This window comes from Oncorhynchus mykiss, chromosome 1 (genome assembly GCF_013265735.2).
Source record: "Oncorhynchus mykiss isolate Arlee chromosome 1, USDA_OmykA_1.1, whole genome shotgun sequence".
In the NCBI taxonomy this organism is placed as follows: domain Eukaryota; kingdom Metazoa; phylum Chordata; class Actinopteri; order Salmoniformes; family Salmonidae; genus Oncorhynchus; species Oncorhynchus mykiss.
This window is the reverse complement of record NC_048565.1, coordinates 8,612,775-8,635,838: the sequence shown is the minus strand read 5'-3', so window position 1 is coordinate 8,635,838 and position 23,064 is coordinate 8,612,775. Positions and strand designations below refer to the sequence as shown.

Here is a 23,064-nt window from a genome sequence, read left to right as displayed (position 1 = left end):
AGAAATACCTCTTCTTCACGCTCCTCCATCTCTCTAACACCTACTTCAAAATTAAAGCAGTCAGAATGGGACTTCACCTTGCCCGGTACTCCCATCCCCACTGAATTATCTGCTCAGAGTGACTTTCCCATTGTAAGAAACATGATCATTCAGGACTTGTTTCACACAGAGAACTTACTTCCCCCATCCTTTGTGGACAAAGTCAGGCAAGCTGCTGGGGTGGTAGTGGACGAAATGGTGGAAAGTGTTGAGAACACACAGGAAGATGGACAGGGTGCTTTTCATCCTGACAACCTCCGATCTGCTGTTAGGAAATTGAGAAAAATAATTTCCACTGGGACCATCCACATGTTCAGTCATGAATTTGTGGATAAAGTGATAGCCCTTCAGGACAGCCACAGCACTCCACAGGTCTTAACATTGGCAGCAGCCAGAAGTGCTTCAGACTCCATTCTTTCAAGGCTGAAATGGGGAAAGGAACAATGTGCCATATCCAGGAAGCTCTCCTCTCAGCTTCTCCAGATATTTGCCGAAGAGACAGTGAAGGGCTTCCTAAAACAGTGGTTAGATGAGTCTGAAAATATCAACATTGATGTTTCAGTCCAGAATGAACCAAGCACCTCTACTTGCATGGTCTTTCCTATCCAGCTCAATCCGAGCAAGCCAGAGGATAGTGACACAATGAATCAGCTCACGAAAGTCATGGTCAACCAAATTATGGATGCCTTATCAGTTGGCTCAAGTCATCAAATGATCACCAAAGCCAATGCCAAATGTTCTTTTGAGTCCGGTACCAGCATGGCCACCAGTGACATTGTAGAAGGGATGTTGGATTTGGTAAGGGATAGCACCAGCAGTACTGGAGAGCAGATCCCCATCTTCAAGTCCAAGAAAAGCAAGAAAACCATGTTCAGCAAGATATGCTTTAACATAAAGGTATAGTACAAGTACAGATTTTTCATGAATAACACTGCTTTTGAATGTATGAGATATTATTTGTTTATATAATTCAGTATTTTAGCATTGTATTGCCTTTTTCCAGTTGATATACTGTACTTTAAGATATATAACAGTTTGTTTTAATGTGCCTTTTCCCACCAACCAGGGTTCTAAGAAAGTTAGAAAGGACCACTGTCCTCAAAAGTCTATGGAGTACCAGCCTCAGAACACTTCCCCTACTGTGTACTTTACAGGTAAGCCCTGCTGCTGCTCATTCAAGACTAAGATATTATTACTTTAGCGTTCAACTAATTCATTTGGAAAGACATTGCACTCTGCTCTGAATTGTTACCCATGACATACTGGATGGTCTTTCTTTGCAGAGTCGAGGACAAATTCTCATGGCTCCTTTGCTCCAGAGGGAAATTACATCGCATATTCCTTCCCACCTGAAGAGAAGAGTCGCAAACCCTCCCTTTTCACCAGAATGTATAGAGCCATCACTAGAAGCTTCTCCAACCCAAGATAATTTTCCTCATTAAATGAGATTGCATTCATTTGTTGTCATATGTTGACTGTTTTGCTAGCACAGACTGTAATATGTTCTGCGATTCATCCACATGCATTGAGGAGTATACCACCTCAGTCACAGGCTACATCAATAAGTGGATCGACAACGTCGTGTCCACAGTGACCGTATGTGCATATCCCCGACAGAAGCCATGGATTACAGGCAACATCCACACCGCGCTAAAGGCTAGAGCTGCTTCTTTCAAGGAGCGGGACACTAATCCAGACACTTATATGTAATCCTGCTATGCCCTCAGACTAACCATCAAACAGGCAAAGACTATATCTATAAGCCTCATCAAAAGGAACGAAATTCTAAGTTGTCCGCATTGTTTCAGGCATCATCCGTTCCAAAGTCTCATCTTGTTCACTGTAAAAAATAAAAAAATAAAAATTAAATAAGAGTTCCTTTTTGGACAATTCCAGGTTGTCCCTCCTTGTTTCAGTATGTTTAATCTGCCTAATGACCAGGATCCTGGTGTCTACCCAATGTGCTGAGCACTCCTCCTGGACAGAGTCCGCGCTACATTCAGCTGCTGCAACCATGGTCTCTGTGTGAAGGCACTGTTAGAGAGTCAATCAACCAGAACAAGGTTAGGAGACCAAATCTGTGTCCTAGCATTGTGAAATACTGTATATGTAATGGCCTCAATACATTAATGAAGTGCCCTTACATTCTATCCTCTCCCCATACTGAAACAACTTGTTAGGGTGAACCAATAAGACTGACACTATATACCTTCTAAGCATGATAGTTGGCTCATGATTTGTTTCAAGACTTGTTAGGGTAAACCAATAACAGCTTCTAACCCCAAGTCATAAGACTGCTGAACAGCTTCTACCCCCAAGTCATAAGACTGCTGAACAATTAATCAAATGGCCACTGGACAAGTTCAACTGTTTTATTATTTGTTACTTCAGTTTATTAGGTAAATATTCTCTTAAACTCTTCTTGAACTGCACTGTTTGTTAAGGGCTTGTAAGTAAAGTATTTCACGGAAAGATCTACACTTGTTGTATTCAGCGCATGTGACAAATAATGTTTGATTTGATTTGATTTGACTATGTACCTTCTAAGCATGATGGTTGGCTCATGATTTGTTTGTACTGAAATCTATTCAGGGAGGATAAGGGTATATCATAGGCAGTGATGTAGTGGTAAAACCATTGACTGGTAAATGCTGATTGCCGTTCAGGATTAAAGAAGTAACGCTCCCTCTACTTTCAATGCATCTTCCACAAAAGGTGGGTAAATGCTTGCACAAAATAAAATAAAAAGTGTGTAAACAGCTTTTACATGTGTCCCCCCCCCCCACCACCACTGATTATAGGAGGCTTCTTCTGACAGTATTCACACCTTTCATAAGAAACCTCCAGAGAAATATTCATATTCACCGTAGCTGCCATTTAAACTTGGACTAACCTGGCCAAGGCCAAACAGTATATGGCGTTTTCTCTGGGTGTGCGGTCGCAGTGGAGAGAAAAGGCCTCCAGTGAGGTGGTGAGTATCTGGGCGGAGTTTGGCGAGGCAAACACAGGTCTGAGATTGGTGTCTCTGGAAATGGGCGGGAGCGGGACTCTGCTCCTCCATTGGTTGCTGTTCTGATCCCCACTCTCATCCTCCTAACATCCCTTCCCATCCCCTCTTCTTCTCTCTTTCATCCCTCGTGGCCACAGGGTGTAGCTTCGGTAGTTGAAGAGGTTTATCCTGGGATGCCAGGGCGCGGAGCGGGCAGGATACATGAGATGGGCAGTTGATGGGGGTCAAACGTCGAGAGGAAGTGGACATCACCCTGATACCCGCCTTGGCCTCACTCCTCCTGGGCTTGGAGGACATCTTGGGGAGGGTGAAGCCGTCCACCAGGACCGTGTCGCCCACCCTGGTCCTGAACGGAGCCCTGTTTAGGCCCATGCAGTGCCTGGATGCTGCCCTCCTCTGCCCCAGCCTCACCCAGCCCTTTATCTGGAGGTATGTCCGCATGGGCAGGGCCATACCTGGGAGGACCACCACAGAGCACAGCTTGGTGGCCAGGTGACTCACACACTCCCTGTGGCCGTATTGAAGGGCGATCCTCAGGGGGTCGCGACCCTGGGGATCCCGACAGGCAAGGGTCAGAACGCTGCTGGCAATAAAGAGTTTGAGGATGGTGAGCTGGCCGCGCTCGATGGAGGCGACAGCGGGACACTTGGCGACGTCGGGGTGGGCCGTCTGGTGGCACCACTCACGGTAAGGGTGAACCCCCACCGGCTCAATGACACGCACCCCCCTCTCCAGCAGCCAGCCGGCCAGGTCCAGGTGGCCCAGAGAAGCAGCGATGTAGAGTGCCACCCGGAGCTGGAACCTGGAATAATACAGAATCAATGTATTTATATGTATTTATGTATTTATTTATTTATTTTGTCAAGTTCACAAGATACAGTGGGTTATAAAACAGTACAGTAAAATGCTTACTTGCAAGCTCTTTCCCACAATGCAGTATTAAATATCAGGGTAAGAGAAAAAACGTATGAAGGAAAAAAACACGAGAATATAAGCTATATACAAGGTCAGTACCATTATTGTAAGCTATATACAGGATCAGTACCATCATTGTAAGCTATATACAGGGTCAGTACCATTATTGTAAGCTATATACAGGGTCAGTACCATTATTGTAAGCTATATACAGGGTCAGTACTATCATTGTAAGCTTTATACAGGGTCAGTACCATTATTGTAAGCTATATACAGGGTCAGTACCATTATTGTAAGCTATATACAGGGTCAGTACTATCATTGTAAGCTATATACAGGGTCAGTACCATTATTGTAAGCTATATACAGGGTCAGTACCATTATTGTAAGCTATATACAGGGTCAGTACTATCATTGTAAGCTATATACAGGGTCAGTACCATTATTGTAAGCTATATACAGGGTCAGTACCATTATTGTAAGCTATATACAGGGTCAGTACTATCATTGTAAGCTATATACAGGGTCAGTACCATTATTGTAAGCTATATAAAGGTTCAGTACCATCACTGTTGATAGTAAGTCTATCATACAGTTCAGTGTGTAGATGTGTATTCTGACCTCCTCACAGGTCTCTCCCTAGACAGGTGTCGTTGGACAGTCTGTGTCCCAGGAAGCAGCCTCTGAGGAACTCCGCCCACCCATCCCAGGTGTCCAACCGTAGAGTAGCCCCTGGGAGACATGCAGGTTGTCCTCCTGGTTTCCATGAACCAAGAATGTGTTACATCCATAAGGTGTTGAGCCAGAGGACCATTGATCTACTGCACAAGGAAGGCCATACCCAGGTCAATGGCGTAGTCGTGCAGCCGGTTGCAGTCGTAGAGTTGCAGGCCGGTGGGAGAGCTCAGTCTGAAGGAGCTGACGGGAAGCCCACACTGCTGGGACACCAGGGTCATGAGCCTGGCCACAGACGTACTCAGGAGAAACACAGTGCCCAAGACTGAGAGGGTCTCCCCCTTCACGGCACTGAACACACGCACCACCGGCTCCCGCTGAAGTATAAGACCATGGACATACAGTAAATTCACTTGTTTTACATAAATACCTATGTTGTGTTTATACACCGAGTAAACAAAACATTATGAACACCTGTTCTTTCCATGACAAAGACTGACCAGGTGAATCTAGGTGAAAGCTATGATCCCTTAATGATGTCACTTGTTAAATCCACTTCAGTGTAGATGTAGGGGAGCGGACAGGTTAAAGAAGGATTTTTAAGCCTTGAGACGATTGAGGCATAGATTGTGTATGTGTGCCATTCAGAGGGTGAATGGGCAAGACAAAATATTTAAGTGCCTTTGAACGGGGTAGTAGGTGCCAGGTGCACCGGTTTGTGTCAAGAACTGCAATGCTGCTGGGGTTTTTCACACTCAACAGTTTCCTGTGTGTATCATGAATGGTCCACCACCCAAAGAACATCCAGCCAACTTGGCACAACTGTTGGAAGCATTGGAGTCAACATGGGCCAGCATCCCTGGGGAACGCTTTCAAACACCTTGTAGAGTCCATGCCCCAACGAATTGAGGCTGTTCTGATGGCAGAAGGCAGGGTGCAACTCAATATTAGGAAGGTGTTTCTAATGTTTGGTACACTCAGTATATATAAGTTAGGAGTCATATAATTACAGGGGTAAGATGAAGTGGCTCCTTTGCACTGATCTTAGGTCTGGTTTGTGTTTTTACTGCTAATGGTAAAGGTTAGGATTTGGTGAGAGTATGCTGATCCTAGATCTGTGCCCAAGGGTCATTTCTATCCAGAGACAAATCAAAGGTCCATGCTATTTAAATTTATAATCTACCACCATCTCGTGGCTCAAACTTGTAACAACATTTTCTAATTCATGTGCTGTACTGAGTTTTGTTCTATCACATTGAACACTAATCTGGGTGCAGATTAAATTGAACACTAATCTGGGTGAAAATGAAATTGAAGACTAATCTGGGTGAAAATTAAATTGAACACTAATCTGGGTGAAAATGAAATTGAAGACTAATCTGGGTGAAAATTAAATTGAAGACTAATCTGGGTGAAAATTAAATTGAAGACTAATCTGGGTGAAAATTAAATTGAACACTAATCTGGGTGAAAATTAAATTGAAGACTAATCTGGGTGCAGATTAAATTGTTAACAGAAATATTATGAATATGTATTTCAATGAACCCAAAGGGCCTCTTCTTCTCCTACTATACGGCCTGCTGTGCTCTACTGTACTCTGCTGTACTCTGTCTGCTGTGCTCTACTGTACTCTGCTGTACTCTGTCTGCTGTGCTCTACTGTAGTCTGCTGTAGTCTGCTGTAGTCTGCTGTGCTCTACTGTAGTCTGCTGTAGTCTGCTGTGCTCTACTGTACTATACACCACTGTGTATACAGACTCTTCAGATACTGTTAGCGAACACCAGACTGAGGTCGAGGCGATTACATGGGGAAAAGGTTTATGACTGTAAGGGTGTTTGGTACAAAGGCAACACTACATCGGGCCACATTTCAGCTCTATCCCAGGTCAACCATACAATACTATAGATTTCCACTCTAGTCAACCAGCAAGAAGGAGAGACAGACAGAAGGTCTGGCTTTGACTATGTCAATGATGGGATGTGTAAGTAAGGAACACAAATAAACATTATTCTGATGGTTACATTTGTACTTAGATACATAACCACTCTCCTCTGTTAGCAAATCTTCCACAGAACTTTGTGGAACAGAGTGAGTTCTGTCCCTGTCTGGCTCTGGACATGTACCCACGGACCTCTGTACAACAACACTTCACACTCACGAAGCAGTGTTCTTACTAATCAATCACTCTACCATAACCATGGTCTCGGTATAAAGCAGTGTCCTTACTAACCAAATACTCTACCATAACCATGGTCTTGGTTGAGCAAGGGCAATATTACTTTAAGTCTCAAGCAGGGTGACCTCAACATTCTATATATCACCATACTATATACCACCACACTATACAGTGGGGCAAAAAAGTATTTAGTCAGCCACCAATTGTGCAAGTTCTCCCACTTAAAAATATGAGAGAGGCCTGTAATTTTCATCATAGGTACACTTCAACTATGACAGACAAAATGAGAAAGAAAAAAAATCCAGAAAAATCACATTGTAGGATTTTTAATGAATTTATTTGCAAATTATGGTGGAAAATAAGTATTTGGTCACCTACAAACAAGCAAGATTTCTGGCTCTCACAGACCTGTAACAACTTCTTTAAGAGGCTCCTCTGTCCTCCACTCGTTACCTGTATTAATGGCGCCTGTTTGAATTAACTAAATCACCTAATCATACTATATAACCATACTATATAATCATACTATATAACCATACTGTATAATCATACTATATAACCATACTATATATCACCACACTCTATATCACCATAATATATATAATAATACTATATAACCATACTATATCACCATACTATATATTACCACACTCTATATAACCATACTATATAACCATACTATATCACCATACTATATATTACCACACTCTATATAACCATACTATATAACCATACTATATATTACCTCACTCTATATAACCATACTATATCACCATGCTATATATTACCTCACTCTATATAACCATACTATATAACCATACTATATATCACCATACTATATACCACCATACTATATATAACCACACTATATCTGAAACACTTTATGTTAAAAATAGTATGAAGCTGTTTCAAGCAATAGCCAGCTCACTTTGATATGCATTTTCAAGCACGGGTAGAAACAGCTAGGTGTTCGGCTGGTACCTTCAGCAGGCAGCAGATGGCACTGCTAGGGGTGATGCCAACGTCTGTCAGGACCCAGCTGTCCCGAAGGATGGCACCAGCATAGCTCAGCTCCAGGAAGTGCCTCACCTGCTTGTCGTCTGACCGTTGCACGTGGAAGTAATCCTGCCAGAGGAAGAAGATTGGAAACACAAGGAGACGTAATTGAGTGTCCCATACAATCAGAGTGAGAGGGCTCAACACTGATGGAGCCGTAATGGAGGGTGTCCCACACAGACACCCATTATGGAGGGTGTTCCACCAAGACAGATGTCAATGTTTACCATACAGTAATTGTAAAAGTGTCCAAATGTGTACAATTAAGAAATAAGGCCCAAGGAGGTGTGGTATATCAGAGTGCAGTGTGTGTGTCGTGTTGAAGTTTGTATCTAGAGTTTGTCTGAGGAGACCATTCTGGGGAGGGCCAGGGAGAGAAAGGAGACAGGGTGGCATTTGGTGGGTCTAAGGAAGTGCCAGGGGGGGAAGGGAGGGAAGGGAGACTGGGACGTTTGGTGGATCTAAGGAAGCCTCTCTGCAAGGGGGAAGAGGCGAGGGGGGGGGGGGCATAGAAGGGCCAGAAGTATACAGAATGGTGTCGTCGGCCCAAGAATTGAACCCTGTGGCACCCCCATAGAGACTGCCAGAGGACCGGACAACATGCCCTCCGATTTGACACACTGAACTCTGTCTGCAAAGTAGTTGGTGAACCAGGCAAGGCAGTCATTAGAAAAACCCAGGCTACTGAGTCTGCCGATAAGAATATGGTGATTGACAGAGTCAAAAGCCTTGGCCAGGTTGATGAAGACGGCTGCACAGTACTGTCTTCTATCGATGGCGGTTATGATATCGTTTAGTACCTTGAGCCTGGCTGAGGTGCACCCGTGACCGGCTAGGAAACCAGATTGCACAGCGGAGAAGGTACGGTGGGATTCGAGATGGTCAGTGATCTGTTTGTTGAATTGGCTTTCGAAGACCTTAGATCTATATCCATCCTGCCCTGCCTAACAGTTTGGGTCCAGGGTGTCACCCCCTTTGAAGAAGGGGATGACTGCGGCAGCTTTCCATCCTTGGGGATCTCAGACGATATGAAAGAGCAGTTGAACAGGCTGGTAATAGGGGTTGCGACAATAGCGGCGGATAGATTCAGAAATAGAGGGTCCAGATTGTCAAGCCCAGCTGATTTGTACGGGTCCAGGTTTTGTAGCTCTTTCAGAACATCTGCTATCTGGATTTGGGTAAAGGAGAAGCTGGGGAGGCTTGGGCGGAGCTGTTGGCCGAGGTTGGAGTAGCCAGGAGGAAGGCATGGCCAGCCGTTGAGAAATGCTTGTTGAGGTTTTTGGTTATCATGGATTTATCTGTGGTGACTGTGTTACCTAGCCTCAATGCAGTGGGCAGCTGGGAGGGATGCAAACAGGCTCACATGAAACCCTTCATGAAGACAAGTAGCCTAGTGGTTAGAGTGTTGGACTACTAACCGAAAGGTTGCAAGTTCAAATCGCTGAACTGACAACGTACAAATCTGTCATTCTGCCCCTGAACAGGCAGTTAACCCACTGTTCCTAGGCCTTTAATGAAAATAAGAATTTGTTTTTAACTGACTTGCCTTGTAAAATAAAAATTTGAAGCAGAGCTTAATTTGTAAATTGGGAGGTGCCAGAGGGGGGGCTCTGTGGTACCAGAACTCATGAGAAAAAAGATCACCTATTATAATAGAGCATTGAACGCATATCATCACATTTGAGTAGAGTAGAGCCATTTACAGTAGGTGAACACATGGGGAACATTTTTAGTAGCCTAGGGTCTGGGAAAGTGTTGGCCTTTTTAAAACCGCATTTCGTGCAATTCTACATCCTTTTACATGACTGGAGACTTTGGCATTATCTTTTTTTAATCCGCACAAATGATCGAAATGGCAGGCTACTTTGACACTGACAAACTTAGTATCTGAGATCAATAAAAACGACCTTGTCTTGAATCCATCAATAGCCTATAGGCCTAGGTTTGTGGAGAAACATATAGTAGGCTACAATATGAGGAGGAAATTAGTCCTAAAAATGCTTTCCAGTTTCACTGACTCACCCAATGATGCGCAGCTCACTCGCTGGAGATTGTCGATGCGCTCGTGTCAAAAGCCTATCTCTCCCTCTCTCTGTTTTGTAAAACAATGTTTGGGAGTTGATCAAATATTTTGGTAGTCTACAGCATAGTCTTATCTTTTCAGCAAGAGTCATTGCTTTTCAATCTGTGTTTTCCCTCGATTGTATTTGAAATATTGCAAAAGGCCTGTTTTGTCTGCCTGCTGTTTTTTCACTGACAGATTTGCCTCGCGTTCCCGACTGTAGGCTATTCTTTGTTATTGGGCTACAATCCGCAGCTAGGCTATTTAAAAAAGGGGCCATTGGTCCTTTGTAGCTAAATTATAGGGTTTCTCATGACGTATTAGGCTATTCTGAATGATTTAATTTATTTCTGAACAGACAGCAGTAATTCCGTAACTTTAGAAAATTCCTCCAGAACCCTTCATGCAGCTATGATTCTATAAGGAAACAAATGATGAAGTGCAACTCTGGAGAGATGAGGGGGCAGGATAATTGACGAAGAGGCAACTCGAATGAACTTTGATCGCTTTTATTATAATTGTTACATAGCAAAAAGTGAAAATGATTTTTCATGGCACGAGAGGTACCGGATTCGGCCAAGTAGGTTCCGGAACAAAACAGTCCAGAACGGAACGGTGCCGGAGCATGATCCTGTTCAAATTAAGCACTGATTTGAAGTACCTAGGCCTCTACCTGCTGAGTATAAAGATTATTAAACTAGATTCAGTGGGCTTGTCATTCACAGTACTGATGAAAAATAAAGTATATTTGATCTAAATGTGGATATACGAGGACATCTAGTGGTCATCGGATTTAAAAAAAAAATTCATGCAGGCTATCTTTGCACTAGCATGCGATGCCATATATTTGACGCAGGTATTTATTATTCAACATGTATTGTCATTGACTGGAACAAAATATAATTGTATGAGCTATGCCTCTGTGTCCCGGCGTTGTTGTACCCCTCTACTATCTGGCTTGGTGGGGCGATCTCGTTCTGCATGCCTGCTTCACTGAGATACAATGTGTCGTCATGCATTTGTGCATGCACGCTGTTAACGGTCATACCCGTCTTGCTAATTTAGCTAGCTCATCAAACAGTATTTTATTCGCTTTTTCTGCACGATAGCACTTATTAAAGCGTTGAAACTCATGGGGACCTCACTGTTACCACGGGTCATCGAGCTAGCCCTTATTTGGCAGCAGGGTTGCATCGGTTTCCTTGGATTTGACAGCTTGTTAGGCTGGCTAGCTAGGTAGCTAATTCGCTAACGCGAACTGTTTATCACGTAGCAGCCTATGCTGACTAGCATCGCTAGCAACTAGCTAACATGGATAAAGTCTAGTCGTGGGTCCACAAAATCAAACAAATGGTACTAACCTGATGACAAAATCATGTTTAGAAATTGTAGTAGCTATTTATGTTTTTGTTGTTGTTGTTGCTTAATGACATTGCGAATATCATATTTTTTGTCTTTTAACTACCGGTCTGTATCTAATCCGGTTTCGGCATGAGAAAAGTATTAATGGCAAATTCCAGCACTAACGGATACCGGGAAAAAGAAATATGAGAACCGGACACGAATGCGGAGCCACGCCCTAAAATAACATGTGACCACAAGGCGTTTGTGACGCATTTATGCGTTCCAATTTTGTCATAATTGTCTGTAGGTTCTAAATTGCTTATGAGCTTGGCTTCCCTTCAGAAAGTAGCTGATTCTTGTACTCTACAGCTGTATTTTCCTACAGTTACTAATAATACTAGCAACAAAACAGATTTCATTCCTTAAAATGATATTGCCAGATGGAAGAAAATAATAAGGTAGGCCTAAACTGTAATAAGATATACCTTAAAGACTGCTTGTGTTTAATCCTGAATCCAGTTGCCCCTCTTGTACTGGGATAAAACAATAGGCAAGCCATGAACCTTATGGAGGAGTACATGTGTTTTGTAGACACACCTGGGTTCTAGACTGGCTGAGGTAAACATTTTAGGAAAGCCTGGGTTTTTAAATCCTGGTGAAAGCAGATATGTCAAAGTTTGTCAATGTCATGTTGCCCTTCCATTTAGATGAAACTAGCGTAAAGGATCATTTTGCTTCTCTTAATCCACATTTTCTAGCAAAAAAACATGTTCATGCTTTAGGGCTGGTGGGCTGCATACATATTGGTGAAATATAAAGTGTGTGTGTGGGGGGGGGGGGGGGGGGGGCGTAGTGGATATAATGGGGTATAGGCCCATTATACACTACACCCAGCCCTGCTTAGCTTTAATATGTCACTGACTACTACCAATATGCTATTGTGAGAATTATTATTGAGAGATCTCTTAATAACAAAATATATTCAGTGTTAATATCGAAGTCATTCTAAGGGGTAGGTTTGACAAAGCAAATGAGTGAGTGAGTCTTTGACATGAAGACAGTGGTTAGATTCTGCCATTGGGACTGCTCTGATGTTTCCATTCTCTCCTGGTTATGACCATAGAGCCTTGTCCCAGTCTCTAGACCTGCCTGTCTGTGTGGTGGATGACCACCTGACCTCTGAAGCTGTCAATGAGATGGTAAGTTGACCATGTCATTTCATATTACAACATTAATCCAATAAAATGTTATAGTGATGCTATCATTGGCAATGTTGACGTACCACAACCATCTCTGTTGTGTTGCAGTTGTTTAATTGGCCCAACGTTGCCAATGCTCCTCCACTCTTTAACAGTTAATAATTATTTCAGTATGATATTTGTTGTATATTAAGTTTGATTATTTGCAATATAATTACATTTCTACCAGGAGCAGAGCAACCTCAGTGATGGAAACCACAGAAGAGGGAAAGCTCAACATTGTGGAACATCTGACACTTATGGACTTCCTTCAAAACCTAACTGAGAAGTATGTTCTGTTTTCTTTGGTACTATCACACCTTCAAGGAAATAGGATCAAATTAGAAACTGATCAATCGGAAAAAAATGTTCAGTGCTAGAAAAGTTGTCACATTGCAATTTTGCCAAAACAACTGACACAAAGCAAGTATAACTTCACGATCAGGCAAATAATTAAATAAAAACAATTCTGCCACGCATCCTGATATGACAACATTTATAACAATATTGTTTTCAGGCAATGGAGGGGGATTCGTGAGGGCATGTTTGACCCGGTAAGATCATGTTACTGACAATTTAATCAGATTACCATGAAAACTCTGCCTAATGTTTAACCTTGTTCATAAGCTTTTGAAAGACGCACTATGCAACATTTTAAAACACTTCTTCTGTTTCTGGAATACAGCTGACAAAACATCAGCTTGCCGGCTTGTGTCTGAGGATTGTCCAGTTTTTATCGGACAAGCTGATGCAGATCATCATCCCAGGTCTTTACGAACTACTGGGCATCCAAGATGCTGCCTCCTCTCCATTGTCACAGAGATCTCTCACAGCGTCACTCACCAGTCTGTTAGACGATAAGGTTAACACCAAGTCCCGCGTGAGATTTACTGAGGCTGGTGTACCTAAGAGGCCAGGCAGTCGAAAGTCTTACAATAGCTTTCGCATCCCGACTCCCTACCCTTCCTCCAACTGTATGGAGCAGGAAGAGGAAGAAGAACAGGAATCACAACTTAAGTTCAAGGAGATTTACCTGACTAAGGGCAGTCTGGGCAGTGGAAGCTACCTGCCCAAGGGGGCCATGAGGTATGTTCTTAAAGGGAAATTTAACAACTTCATATTCATCTCCAGCATCACCATATGTGAAAATTACACATTTCCATGCATTGTAGTAAAACAAATATAGAGGGACGTAACTGTTTCCAATAGTGCTGAGAAATTAGTGCTTTTTGAGGTTGGTTTGGTTTCGATTCAAATATTTAAAAAATAATCACGGTTTTGGATTTCAATACTTTTTTTAGACATTGAATGCACTATGGATTATGTGTGTTGAATGCTGTAACAACACATAATAAAACAATGAATAAAAGTCCCATGATGGTAGTGACTGTCCATTACTGTTTATGACTTATCAACCATCATTTACTTTCTCATATAAAATATTTATTTGATGACTTTATTATTTCATTCCAAGTCATCAACTCATCTCTATAGAGCTGCTGCTTATCCTGTCTGACAAAATCACTATTTTAGTAGTTCTTCTAAGTAAATAAGACCTACAGTGCCTTGCGAAAGTATTCGGCCCCCTTGAACTTTGCGACCTTTTGCCACATTTCAGGCTTCAAACATAAAGATATAAAACTGTATTTTTTTGTGAAGAATCAACAACAAGTGGGACACAATCATGAAGTGGAACGACATTTATTGGATATTTCAAACTTTTTTAACAAATCAAAAACTGAAAAATTGGGCGTGCAAAATTATTCAGCCCCTTTACTTTCAGTGCAGCAAATTCTCTCCAGAAGTTCAGTGAGGATCTCTGAATGATCCAATGTTGACCTAAATGACTAATGATGATAAATACAATCCACCTGTGTGTAATCAAGTCTCTGTATAAATGCACCTGCACTGTGATAGTCTCAGAGGTCCGTTAAAAGCGCAGAGAGCATCATGAAGAACAAGGAACACACCAGGCAGGTCCGAGATACTGCTGTGAAGAAGTGTAAAGCCGGATTTGGATACAAAAAGATTTCCCAAGCTTTAAACATCCCAAGGAGCACTGTGCAGGCGATAATATTGAAATGGAAGGAGTATCAGACCACTGCAAATCTACCAAGACCTGGCCGTCCCTCTAAACTTTCAGCTCATACAAGGAGAAGACTGATCAGAGATGCAGCCAAGAGGCCCATGATCACTCTGGATGAACTGCAGAGATCTACAGCTGAGGTGGGAGACTCTGTCCATAGGACAACAATCAGTCGTATATTGCACAAATCTGGCCTTTATGGAAGAGTGGCAAGAAGAAAGCCATTTCTTAAAGATATCCATAAAAAGTGTTGTTTAAAGTTTGCCACAAGCCACCTGGGAGACACACCAAACATGTGGAAGAAGGTGCTCTGGTCAGATGAAACCAAAATTGAACTTTTTGGCAACAATGCAAAACGTTATGTTTGGCGTAAAAGCAACACAGCTGAACACACCATCCCCACTGTCAAACATGGTGGTGGCAGCATCATGGTTTGGGCCTGCTTTTCTTCAGCAGGGACAGGGAAGATGGTTAAAATTGATGGGAAGATGGATGGAGCCAAATACAGGACCATTCTGGAAGAAAACCTGATGGAGTCTGCAAAAGACCTGAGACTGGGACGGAGATTTGTCGTCCAACAAGACAATGATCCAAAACATAAAGCAAAATCTACAATGGAATGGTTCAAAAATAAACATATCCAGGTGTTAGAATGGCCAAGTCAAAGTCCAGACCTGAATCCAATCGAGAATCTGTGGAAAGAACTGAAAACTGCTATTCACAAATGCTCTCCATCCAACCTCACTGAGCTCGAGCTGTTTTGCAAGGAGGAATGGGGAAAAATGTCAGTCTCTAGATGTGCAAAACTGATAGAGACATACCCCAAGCGACTTACAGCTGTAATCGCAGCAAAAGGTGGCGCTGCAAAGTATTAACTTAAGGGGGCTGAATAATTTTGCACGCCCAATTTTTCAGTTTTTGATTTGTTAAAAAAGTTTGAAATATCCAATAAATGTCGTTCCACTTCATGATTGTGTCCCACTTGTTGTTGATTCTTCACAAAAAAATACAGTTTTATATCTTTATGTTTGAAGCCTGAAATGTGGCGAAAGGTCGCAAAGTTCAAGGGGGCCGAATACTTTCGCAAGGCACTGTACTTTTATGACCGCTGAACACCAACTGTCAATCACTTAGATCATGTATTTCCAGGTAGAGAATCCTCGCAACGCAACTGCTTTTTATCTCTCTCATGCATTCTCTCGTCTCTCCGTCTCAGTCAATGAGGTTTCCGTATCTGCTCCACACAGAGTGGACAAGCAAGTGGGCGTGCAATGGATTATGGGAATTAATTACCATATTTTCTGTGCTAAACTATGTAGAATATTGGCCTGTTGGAAACTACAACTCCCTACTACATTGCATAGTTCGTGCTTGATCTGATTTATCTCTACAGAAACTGAGCATCGAGCTCACAGAAGAAGAAAAAAATTAACTATATGGAATTCAAATAATTGAGCCGACGTCGGTCAATTAGTTGTTTAAAAACCGAAAAATAACAAAAATGTTGGTTAAATGCTCAGCTCTAGATTCTAATGACATCATCAGTGTGCATCGTGTGATTTTAACCAATTATGAGTAGGCATTGCCTGCTAATTGGTTGATGATGTCATAAAAAACACTTATCTTCCTCTTTCTTTTTTACTACAAAACATAGAAATGCCCGTTTTTCACATATGCTGATGTTGGGGTGGTGCTGGAGATGATGAATATGAAGTTGAAACATTTAGAAATTTCCCTTTAACATTTCTTCAAACTGCCTTGTATTTATGATTGTCCTTGAAGTTATTAGAAGTTACAGTATTTGAAGTTTATAGCAATTTGGATTTTTGTAGAGGATAGATATTGCCAGGATAGATAGATATCTACAGGCCAGTTTCAATACAAATGACTTATACAAAATACATTTTATTGGGCTTTAGAAATTAAGCAGTTAGGCTGACATCACACTAAGGTTTTTTCTCAGAGAAACAGCAGCGTTTTCCTCATTGTTTTCAATGGTGCAGATGTATTTGACACACTGAATGTGCATCACAGCCTTACATATTATTTGTTTGACTTTGATGATTTCTGCGTTTTTTTCCCCAAGGACTCTAACCTCTCTGTCTGATGTGCAGAAGAAAACAACCAACTCTGAGACGCTACAAGTTCTCTTAGGTGTCTCAGAGGACACCCTTGTCACCTGTGTACAGGACAGCCTGCAAGGTTCTCTCTCCAAACTTGCATGCATGTCCAATTCTCCATCTGGAAGTGCAGGCTCTATGATGCTAACCCCTGCTGTAATGGCAGAGTTGGCTAAAGATGTCAGTGGTCGTTAAGAGTGCCTCCGCTAGCCAAACCTCTGTAGTGACACCGGTAAGGGGAGACTCACAGACCAAGGTGACTGAGAGCATGGTGAGAGAGCTGGCTGCTAAACTTGAAAAAGTTGACCAAGAGAGCAAGAGTCTAACAGGGCAAGTCATGACCACCATCTCTGACACAATGGTGGCTTTTGTTGACGAGAACAAACAAAATTTGCTGGAAGATCTGAAGGACAAGATCACGTTTTTGGCATTGCATGTTGGCTTCATTGAGGATCTTGATGCCCTGATAAGCAAATACGAGAGCAGCTACAATATTAGTGAATCTGGTTCCTCCTGCACGCTCACATCTAAGAGCATCCAAAAACTCTCTAGCCGGGAGTTTCAAACATCAGCAATACAAGCAGTGAGTGGAGTTCTTGACAAAAAAGTCAGTAGTTTGAGCTTTCCTAGTTCAGTCATTCAGTCTGAGTTAACAGGTGCTGTATCAGGTCAAACATTGTCTGGCATTGTAAAGACAGAGTCAATTCACCCAGTGGGCTCAACAGCGTCAGTAGTTGTTAAGACTTTCGTGTCAGATATGAAGTCCTTGGTTGAATCTGAAGAGAGTCCCCAACAGAAGAGTGCCTGGTCTGCTGCTGTTCACATTTACCACAGCATCCAAAACAACTTGAAAGATTATTTCGGCAAGCTTCAGCGATGTGCCTTAAAGAGCATTGTCACATCTGATGATAACATCACAAATGCTGAGTTTAAGGAGACAGTTCCACTTCCTTGCTTAAACATGAAATATAGGCCCAGTAAGAGTGAGCCTCAGTTGCCAGAGTCCACTGGTGCAGTTACTTTACAAAGAGGCCTAAGTGAGAGCTCAAAACTTATTTGGGCAAAAACTGAGTCAGAAGAAAGCAAGCTCCTTCTGACAACTTGCACCAAAGAAGTCATCTCAGAGCTTCTGGTCTTGTACAAGACTGCAATGTCAAAGGAGGACGCCCTGTACACTGTTGGAGAAAAAGGATCAGGCTTCTCTATTGAGAGAGAGAAATTTGTAGAGGGTGTTCTGGCTCAGCTTGGGGATATTGCCCATTCCAGGGCCTCATCACCAATAGTATGTGAGTTCCCCTGTCAAATTGAGGACAGCAGAAGTAAGGCCACAGCTTCTTTGACCAGTCTGTTAGATTGTATTAGAAAACTCTCAAGTGAGGAATTTAAGAGAAATGCCACTCAAGCAGTGAGTGAGTTCCTAGTTAAAAAGTCCACCAGTAGCTTAACTAGTGCACAGCCTGCTTATTCTGTAGCATCCAGGTCTTGTTCCATTCAAAACCAGTACACATGGTCAAAGGATATTTGTGCGGATTCTGCTGCCTTTGGCATCATTGAAACATTTGTGGAAGACCTGCAGAGCTCGGCGCAACCTGCAGAAGTAGAGGAGAGAGAACCTGACCTCCAGGAAAATGCACAAAAGCTACAGAGCAGGATCTGGTCTGCTACCACTAGTTTATATAACAATATTCAGAAGACATTAAAGGACTTCATCATTCATCAGCGGAGGTCAGACATGCTGAGCAGAATGTCTAGTCATATACCCACAGAGGACTCTGGACATCTTGGGACTAAGGAGCACATTTGTTTGGCAAGCCAGGACTTGAGGCAAGCTAGTAAGAGTGTGCCTCACTTTCACAGTTTGAACCTTGAAGTGGCTCTACACAGGGGTGTCAGCGAGTGTTCAAAACTTCTCTGGACTGAAACAGACGAGGCTCTACTGACCAATAGTACCAAAGAGGTAATTTCAACAATCTTGACCTCATGCGAGGATCAGGCATCAAATGCACCTTGCTTCTCCACAGTAGGAAAGAAAATATCTGATATGTCCCTTGAGGTCAACATGTTGGTAGGTGGTGTTCTGTCTCAGCTGAAGGACATCTCCTTGTCAAGGTCCCCAACACCATGTGAAGACATGTTTGAACGTCTCCAAGGTTCTCCTGAGCGAACCTCTCCAGTAAGTCTAGATTGCAGCACGGCTGCCTCCAAAGGCATTGCATCTTCCCACAGTCTTTCAACAAAGAGCCTCCAAAAACGTTCTAGTCATGAGTTCCAAACCAAAGCTGAGAAAGGAGTGAGTGAGGTAATCTCTAGATCATTTAACATTGCGGAGGAAGGTACAACAGATAAGTACCTCCAGTCTGTATCTACATCCACCACATCTACTGATATTATACAAACCATGGTGAAAGACCAGCAGGAGCTCACCCAGACCACCCAATCATCTGACATGGTATCTGGAACCTCCCTGCTCACCACTGGACAGGTTTCTGAGAAAAGAATCTGGTCTGTTGCTCGTAACATCTACTACAGTCTGCAAAGTAAGATTACAGAGTTTCTCAGAAAAGATCTTCAAAGATCAGACACAACACTTGGTTCAATCCAAATATTTACATATCAAAGCAGTCCTGCTTCACAAAGAGCAAGTCTCGGCCATCTTGAGGTCAACCAGAGCAGTGTTACACCTGGTGGAAACGATGCCTGTGTGGACATTCCGCACAAATTACTACCTAAAACCACTGAGCTCTCAGGATTGATGCTGGAGGATATTGGCACGATCCGTTGTAGGAGTGCTGACAGCCCAAATACAAGAAATACCTCTTCTTCACGCTCCTCCATCTCTCTAACACCTACTTCAAAATTAAGGCAGTCGAAATGGCACTTTGCTTTACCCGGGACTCCCATCCCCACTGAGTTTCCTGCTCAGATTGACTTTCCCATTGTTAGAAACACAATCATTGAGGACTTCTTTCACACAGAGGACTTACTTCCTGTAACCTTTGTGGACAAAGTCAGGCAAGCTGCTGGGGTGGTAGTGGACATTATGGTGGAAAGTGTTGAGAACACACAGGAAAATGGACAGGGTGCTTCACATCTTGACGACCTCCGATCTGCTGTTAGGAAATTGAGAAAAATCATTTCCACTTGGACCATCCACATTTTCAGCCATGAATTGTTGGATAAAGTGATAGCCCTTCAGGAAAGCCACAGCACTCCACAGGTCTTAACATTGGAAGCAGCCAAAAGTGCTTCAGACTCCATTCTTTCAAGGCTGAAATGGGGAAATGAACAATGTGCCATATCCAAGGAGCTCTCCTCTCAGCTTCTCCAGATATTTGCTGAAGAGACAGTGAAGTGCTTCCTGAGACAGTGGTCAGATGAGTATGAAAACATAAACTTTGATGTTTCAGTCCAGAACGATCCAAAGACTTCTACTTGCATGGTCATTCTTCAAATGATCACCAAAGCCACTGCTAAATGTTATTTTGAGTCCGCTACCAGCGTGGCCACCAGTGACATTGTAGAAGGCGTGTTTGATTTGGAAAGGGATACCATCAGCAGTACTGGAGAGCAGGTCCTCACCTTTAACACAAAGGTATAGTACACATACATCTTTCATGAATAACACTGCTGTTGACCTTTTATATGATTCTTTGTGTCATGGCATTGCACTGGTTCTTTGCAGTTGATATGCTGTACTTTAAGATATCGAAAACATTTCAGTTTGTTTTAATGTGCCTTTTCCCACCAACCAGGGTTCCAAGAATGTTAGTAAGAACCTCTGTCCTCAAGAGTCTCTGGAGTACCAGCCTCAGAACATTTCCCCTACTGTGTACTTTACAGGTAAGCCCTGCTGCTGTTTAGGCTGCTGCTCAGTCAAGACTGAGACATTATCCCTTTACCATTACACTAATTCATTTGGAAAGACGTTGTACTCCTCTGAGTTGTTACCTATGACATACTGTACTGTGGGCTGGGTGGTAGCCTAGTGGGTTAAGAGGTTGGGCCAGTAACCGATAGGTTGCTGGTTCAGAATCCCTGAGTTCACGAGGCAAAATCTGTCAATGTGCTCTTGAGCAAGGCACTTAATCCTAATTGCTCCTTGTAAGTCTCTCTGGATAAGAGTGTCTGATAAATGAGTAAAAATGTAAATTGATGGCATGCTGGATGGTCTTTCGTTGCAGAGACGATGACAACATCTCATGGCTCCTTTTCTCCAGAGGGAATTTATGATATCGCATCGTCCTTCCCACTTGAAGAGAAGAGTCGCAAACCCTCCCTTTTCACCAGATTGTCTAGATCCATCACGAAAGGCTTTCTCAGCCCATTCAAATCTTCAAGGAAAACCAAATTATTTAAATAAATTCCTCATTATAACAACGAGAGCATTCATTTGTTCAGATGAGAATCTAATTGTATTGGTCACATACGCCGAAAACAACTGTGAGATGCTTTATTACGAGCCCATTCCCAACAATGCAGAGTTAAAAATTAAGAAAATATTTTCTAAATAGTAACACAATAACAATAACAAGGCTATATACAAGGAGTACCAGTACCGAGTCAATGTGCGAGGTAGTTGAGGTAATACAGTATGTACATGTAGATAAGGGTAAAAGTGACTAGGCAATCAGGATAGATAATAAACACAGTAGCAGCAGCTAGTGTGAAAGTCGGTCAGTGTCACAGTGAATGTGTGGGTAGAGTGTAGTGAATGTGCATCGAGCCAATTCAAGAGAGTCAGTGGAAAACAATTAGAAAAATACATCGATAACCAAGGGGGTCAATGCAAATAGTGCAGGTGGCCATTTAATTAACGTTCATCAGTCTGATGACTTGGGGGTAGAAGCTGTTCAGCAGTCTTATGGCTTGGGGGTAGAAGCTGTTCAGCAGTCTAATGACTTGGGGGTAGAAGCTGTTCAGCAGTCTAATGACTTGGGGGTAGAAGCTGTTCAGCAGTCTAATGACTTGGGGGTAGAAGCTGTTCAGCAGTCTAATGACTTGGGGGTAGAAGCTGTTCAGCAGTCTAATGACTTGGGGGTAGAAGCTGTTCAGCAGTCTAATGACTTGGGGGTGGAAGCTGTTCAGCAGTCTAATGACTTGGGGGTAGAAGCTGTTCAGCAGTCTAATGACTTGGGGGTAGAAGCTGTTCAGCAGTCTAATGACTTGGGGGTGGAAGCTGTTCAGCAGTCTAATGACTTGGGGGTAGAAGCTGTTCAGCAGTCTAATGGCTTGGGGGTAGAAGCTGTTCAGCAGTCTAATGGCTTGGGGGTAGAAGCTGTTCAGCAGTCTAATGGCTTGGGGGTAGAAGCTGTTCAGCAGTCTAATGGCTTGGGGGTAGAAGCTGTTCAGCAGTCTAATGGCTTGGGGGTAGAAGCTGTTCAGCAGTCTAATGGCTTGGGGGTAGAAGCTGTTCAGCAGTCTAATGGCTTGGGGGTAGAAGCTGTTCAGCAGTCTAATGACTTGGGGGTAGAAGCTGTTCAGCAGTAATGACTTGGGGGTAGAAGCTGTTCAGCAGTCTAATGACTTGGGGGTAGAAGCTGTTCAGCAGTCTAATGACTTGGGGGTGGTAGCTGTTCAGCAGTCTAATGACTTGGGGGTAGAAGCTGTTCAGCAGTCTAATGACTTGGGGGTAGAAGCTTTTCATCAGTCTGGTGGCTTGGGGGTAGAAGCTGTTCAGCAGTCTAATGGCTTGGGGGTAGAAGCTGTTCAGCAGTCTAATGGCTTGGGGGTAGAAGCTGTTCAGCAGTCTAATGGCTTGGGGGTAGAAGCTGTTCAGCAGTCTAATGACTTGGGGGTAGAAGCTGTTCAGCAGTCTAATGACTTGGGGGTAGAAGCTTTTCATCAGTCTGGTGGCTTGGGGGTAGAAGCTGTTCAGCAGTCTAATGGCTTGGGGGTAGAAGCTGTTCAGCAGTCTAATGACTTGGGGGTAGAAGCTGTTCAGCAGTCTAATGGCTTGGGGGTAGAAGCTGTTCAGCAGTCTAATGGCTTTGGGGTAGAAGCTGTTAAGCAGTCTAATGACTTGGGGGGTAGAAGCTGTTCAGCAGTCTAATGACTTGGGGGTAGAAGCTGTTCAGCAGTCTAATGACTTGGAGGTAGAAGCTGTTCAGCAGTCTAATGACTTGGAGGTAGAAGCTGTTCAGCAGTCTAATGACTTGGGGGTAGAAGCTGTTAAGGAGCCTTTTGTCCCAGACTTGGTGCTCTCGTATCGCTTGCCATGTGGTAGCAGAGTAAACAGTCTATGACTTGGGTGGTTGGAGCCTTTTGCCAATCATTTACATACCACTTACTTTATTTTTATTTGATTTGATGTCATATTGTAAACGTATGTATCTGTTTTGCTGA

At 42.9% G+C, this 23,064-nt stretch overlaps 1 protein-coding gene and 1 pseudogene across 2 annotated transcripts; one reads left to right on the top strand and one right to left on the bottom strand.

The window, feature by feature from the left end:
• Positions 1 to 1,664: 1,664 nt before the first annotated feature.
• Positions 1,665 to 10,953, bottom strand: LOC110532690 (annotated as a pseudogene).
• Positions 10,819 to 17,059, top strand: LOC110530501. Of its 2 annotated transcripts, XM_036988068.1 has the most exons (6): positions 10,819 to 11,736; positions 12,402 to 12,477; positions 12,707 to 12,805; positions 13,034 to 13,070; positions 13,202 to 13,602; positions 16,689 to 17,059. In XM_036988068.1, exons 2-6 carry the CDS (start codon positions 12,470 to 12,472, stop codon positions 16,915 to 16,917), a joined length of 774 nt encoding a protein of 257 aa, XP_036843963.1. In that variant the 5' UTR covers positions 10,819 to 11,736; positions 12,402 to 12,469; the 3' UTR covers positions 16,918 to 17,059. The 2 variants fall into 2 exon arrangements, with proteins under 2 accessions (XP_036843963.1, XP_036844022.1); XM_036988127.1 differs by lacking the exon at positions 10,819 to 11,736 and having other exon boundaries at positions 12,280 to 12,477.
• Positions 17,060 to 23,064: the final 6,005 nt, after the last annotated feature.

Excerpts from the sequence above, each read along its gene's own strand:
- LOC110530501 (XM_036988068.1), top strand. Across the intron at positions 12,806-13,033 it reads CTTCAAAACCTAACTGAGAA|GCAATGGAGGGGGATTCGTG; the intron begins GTATGTTCTGTT and ends TATTGTTTTCAG. Across the intron at positions 13,603-16,688 it reads CTGCCCAAGGGGGCCATGAG|GACTCTAACCTCTCTGTCTG; the intron begins GTATGTTCTTAA and ends TTTTTCCCCAAG.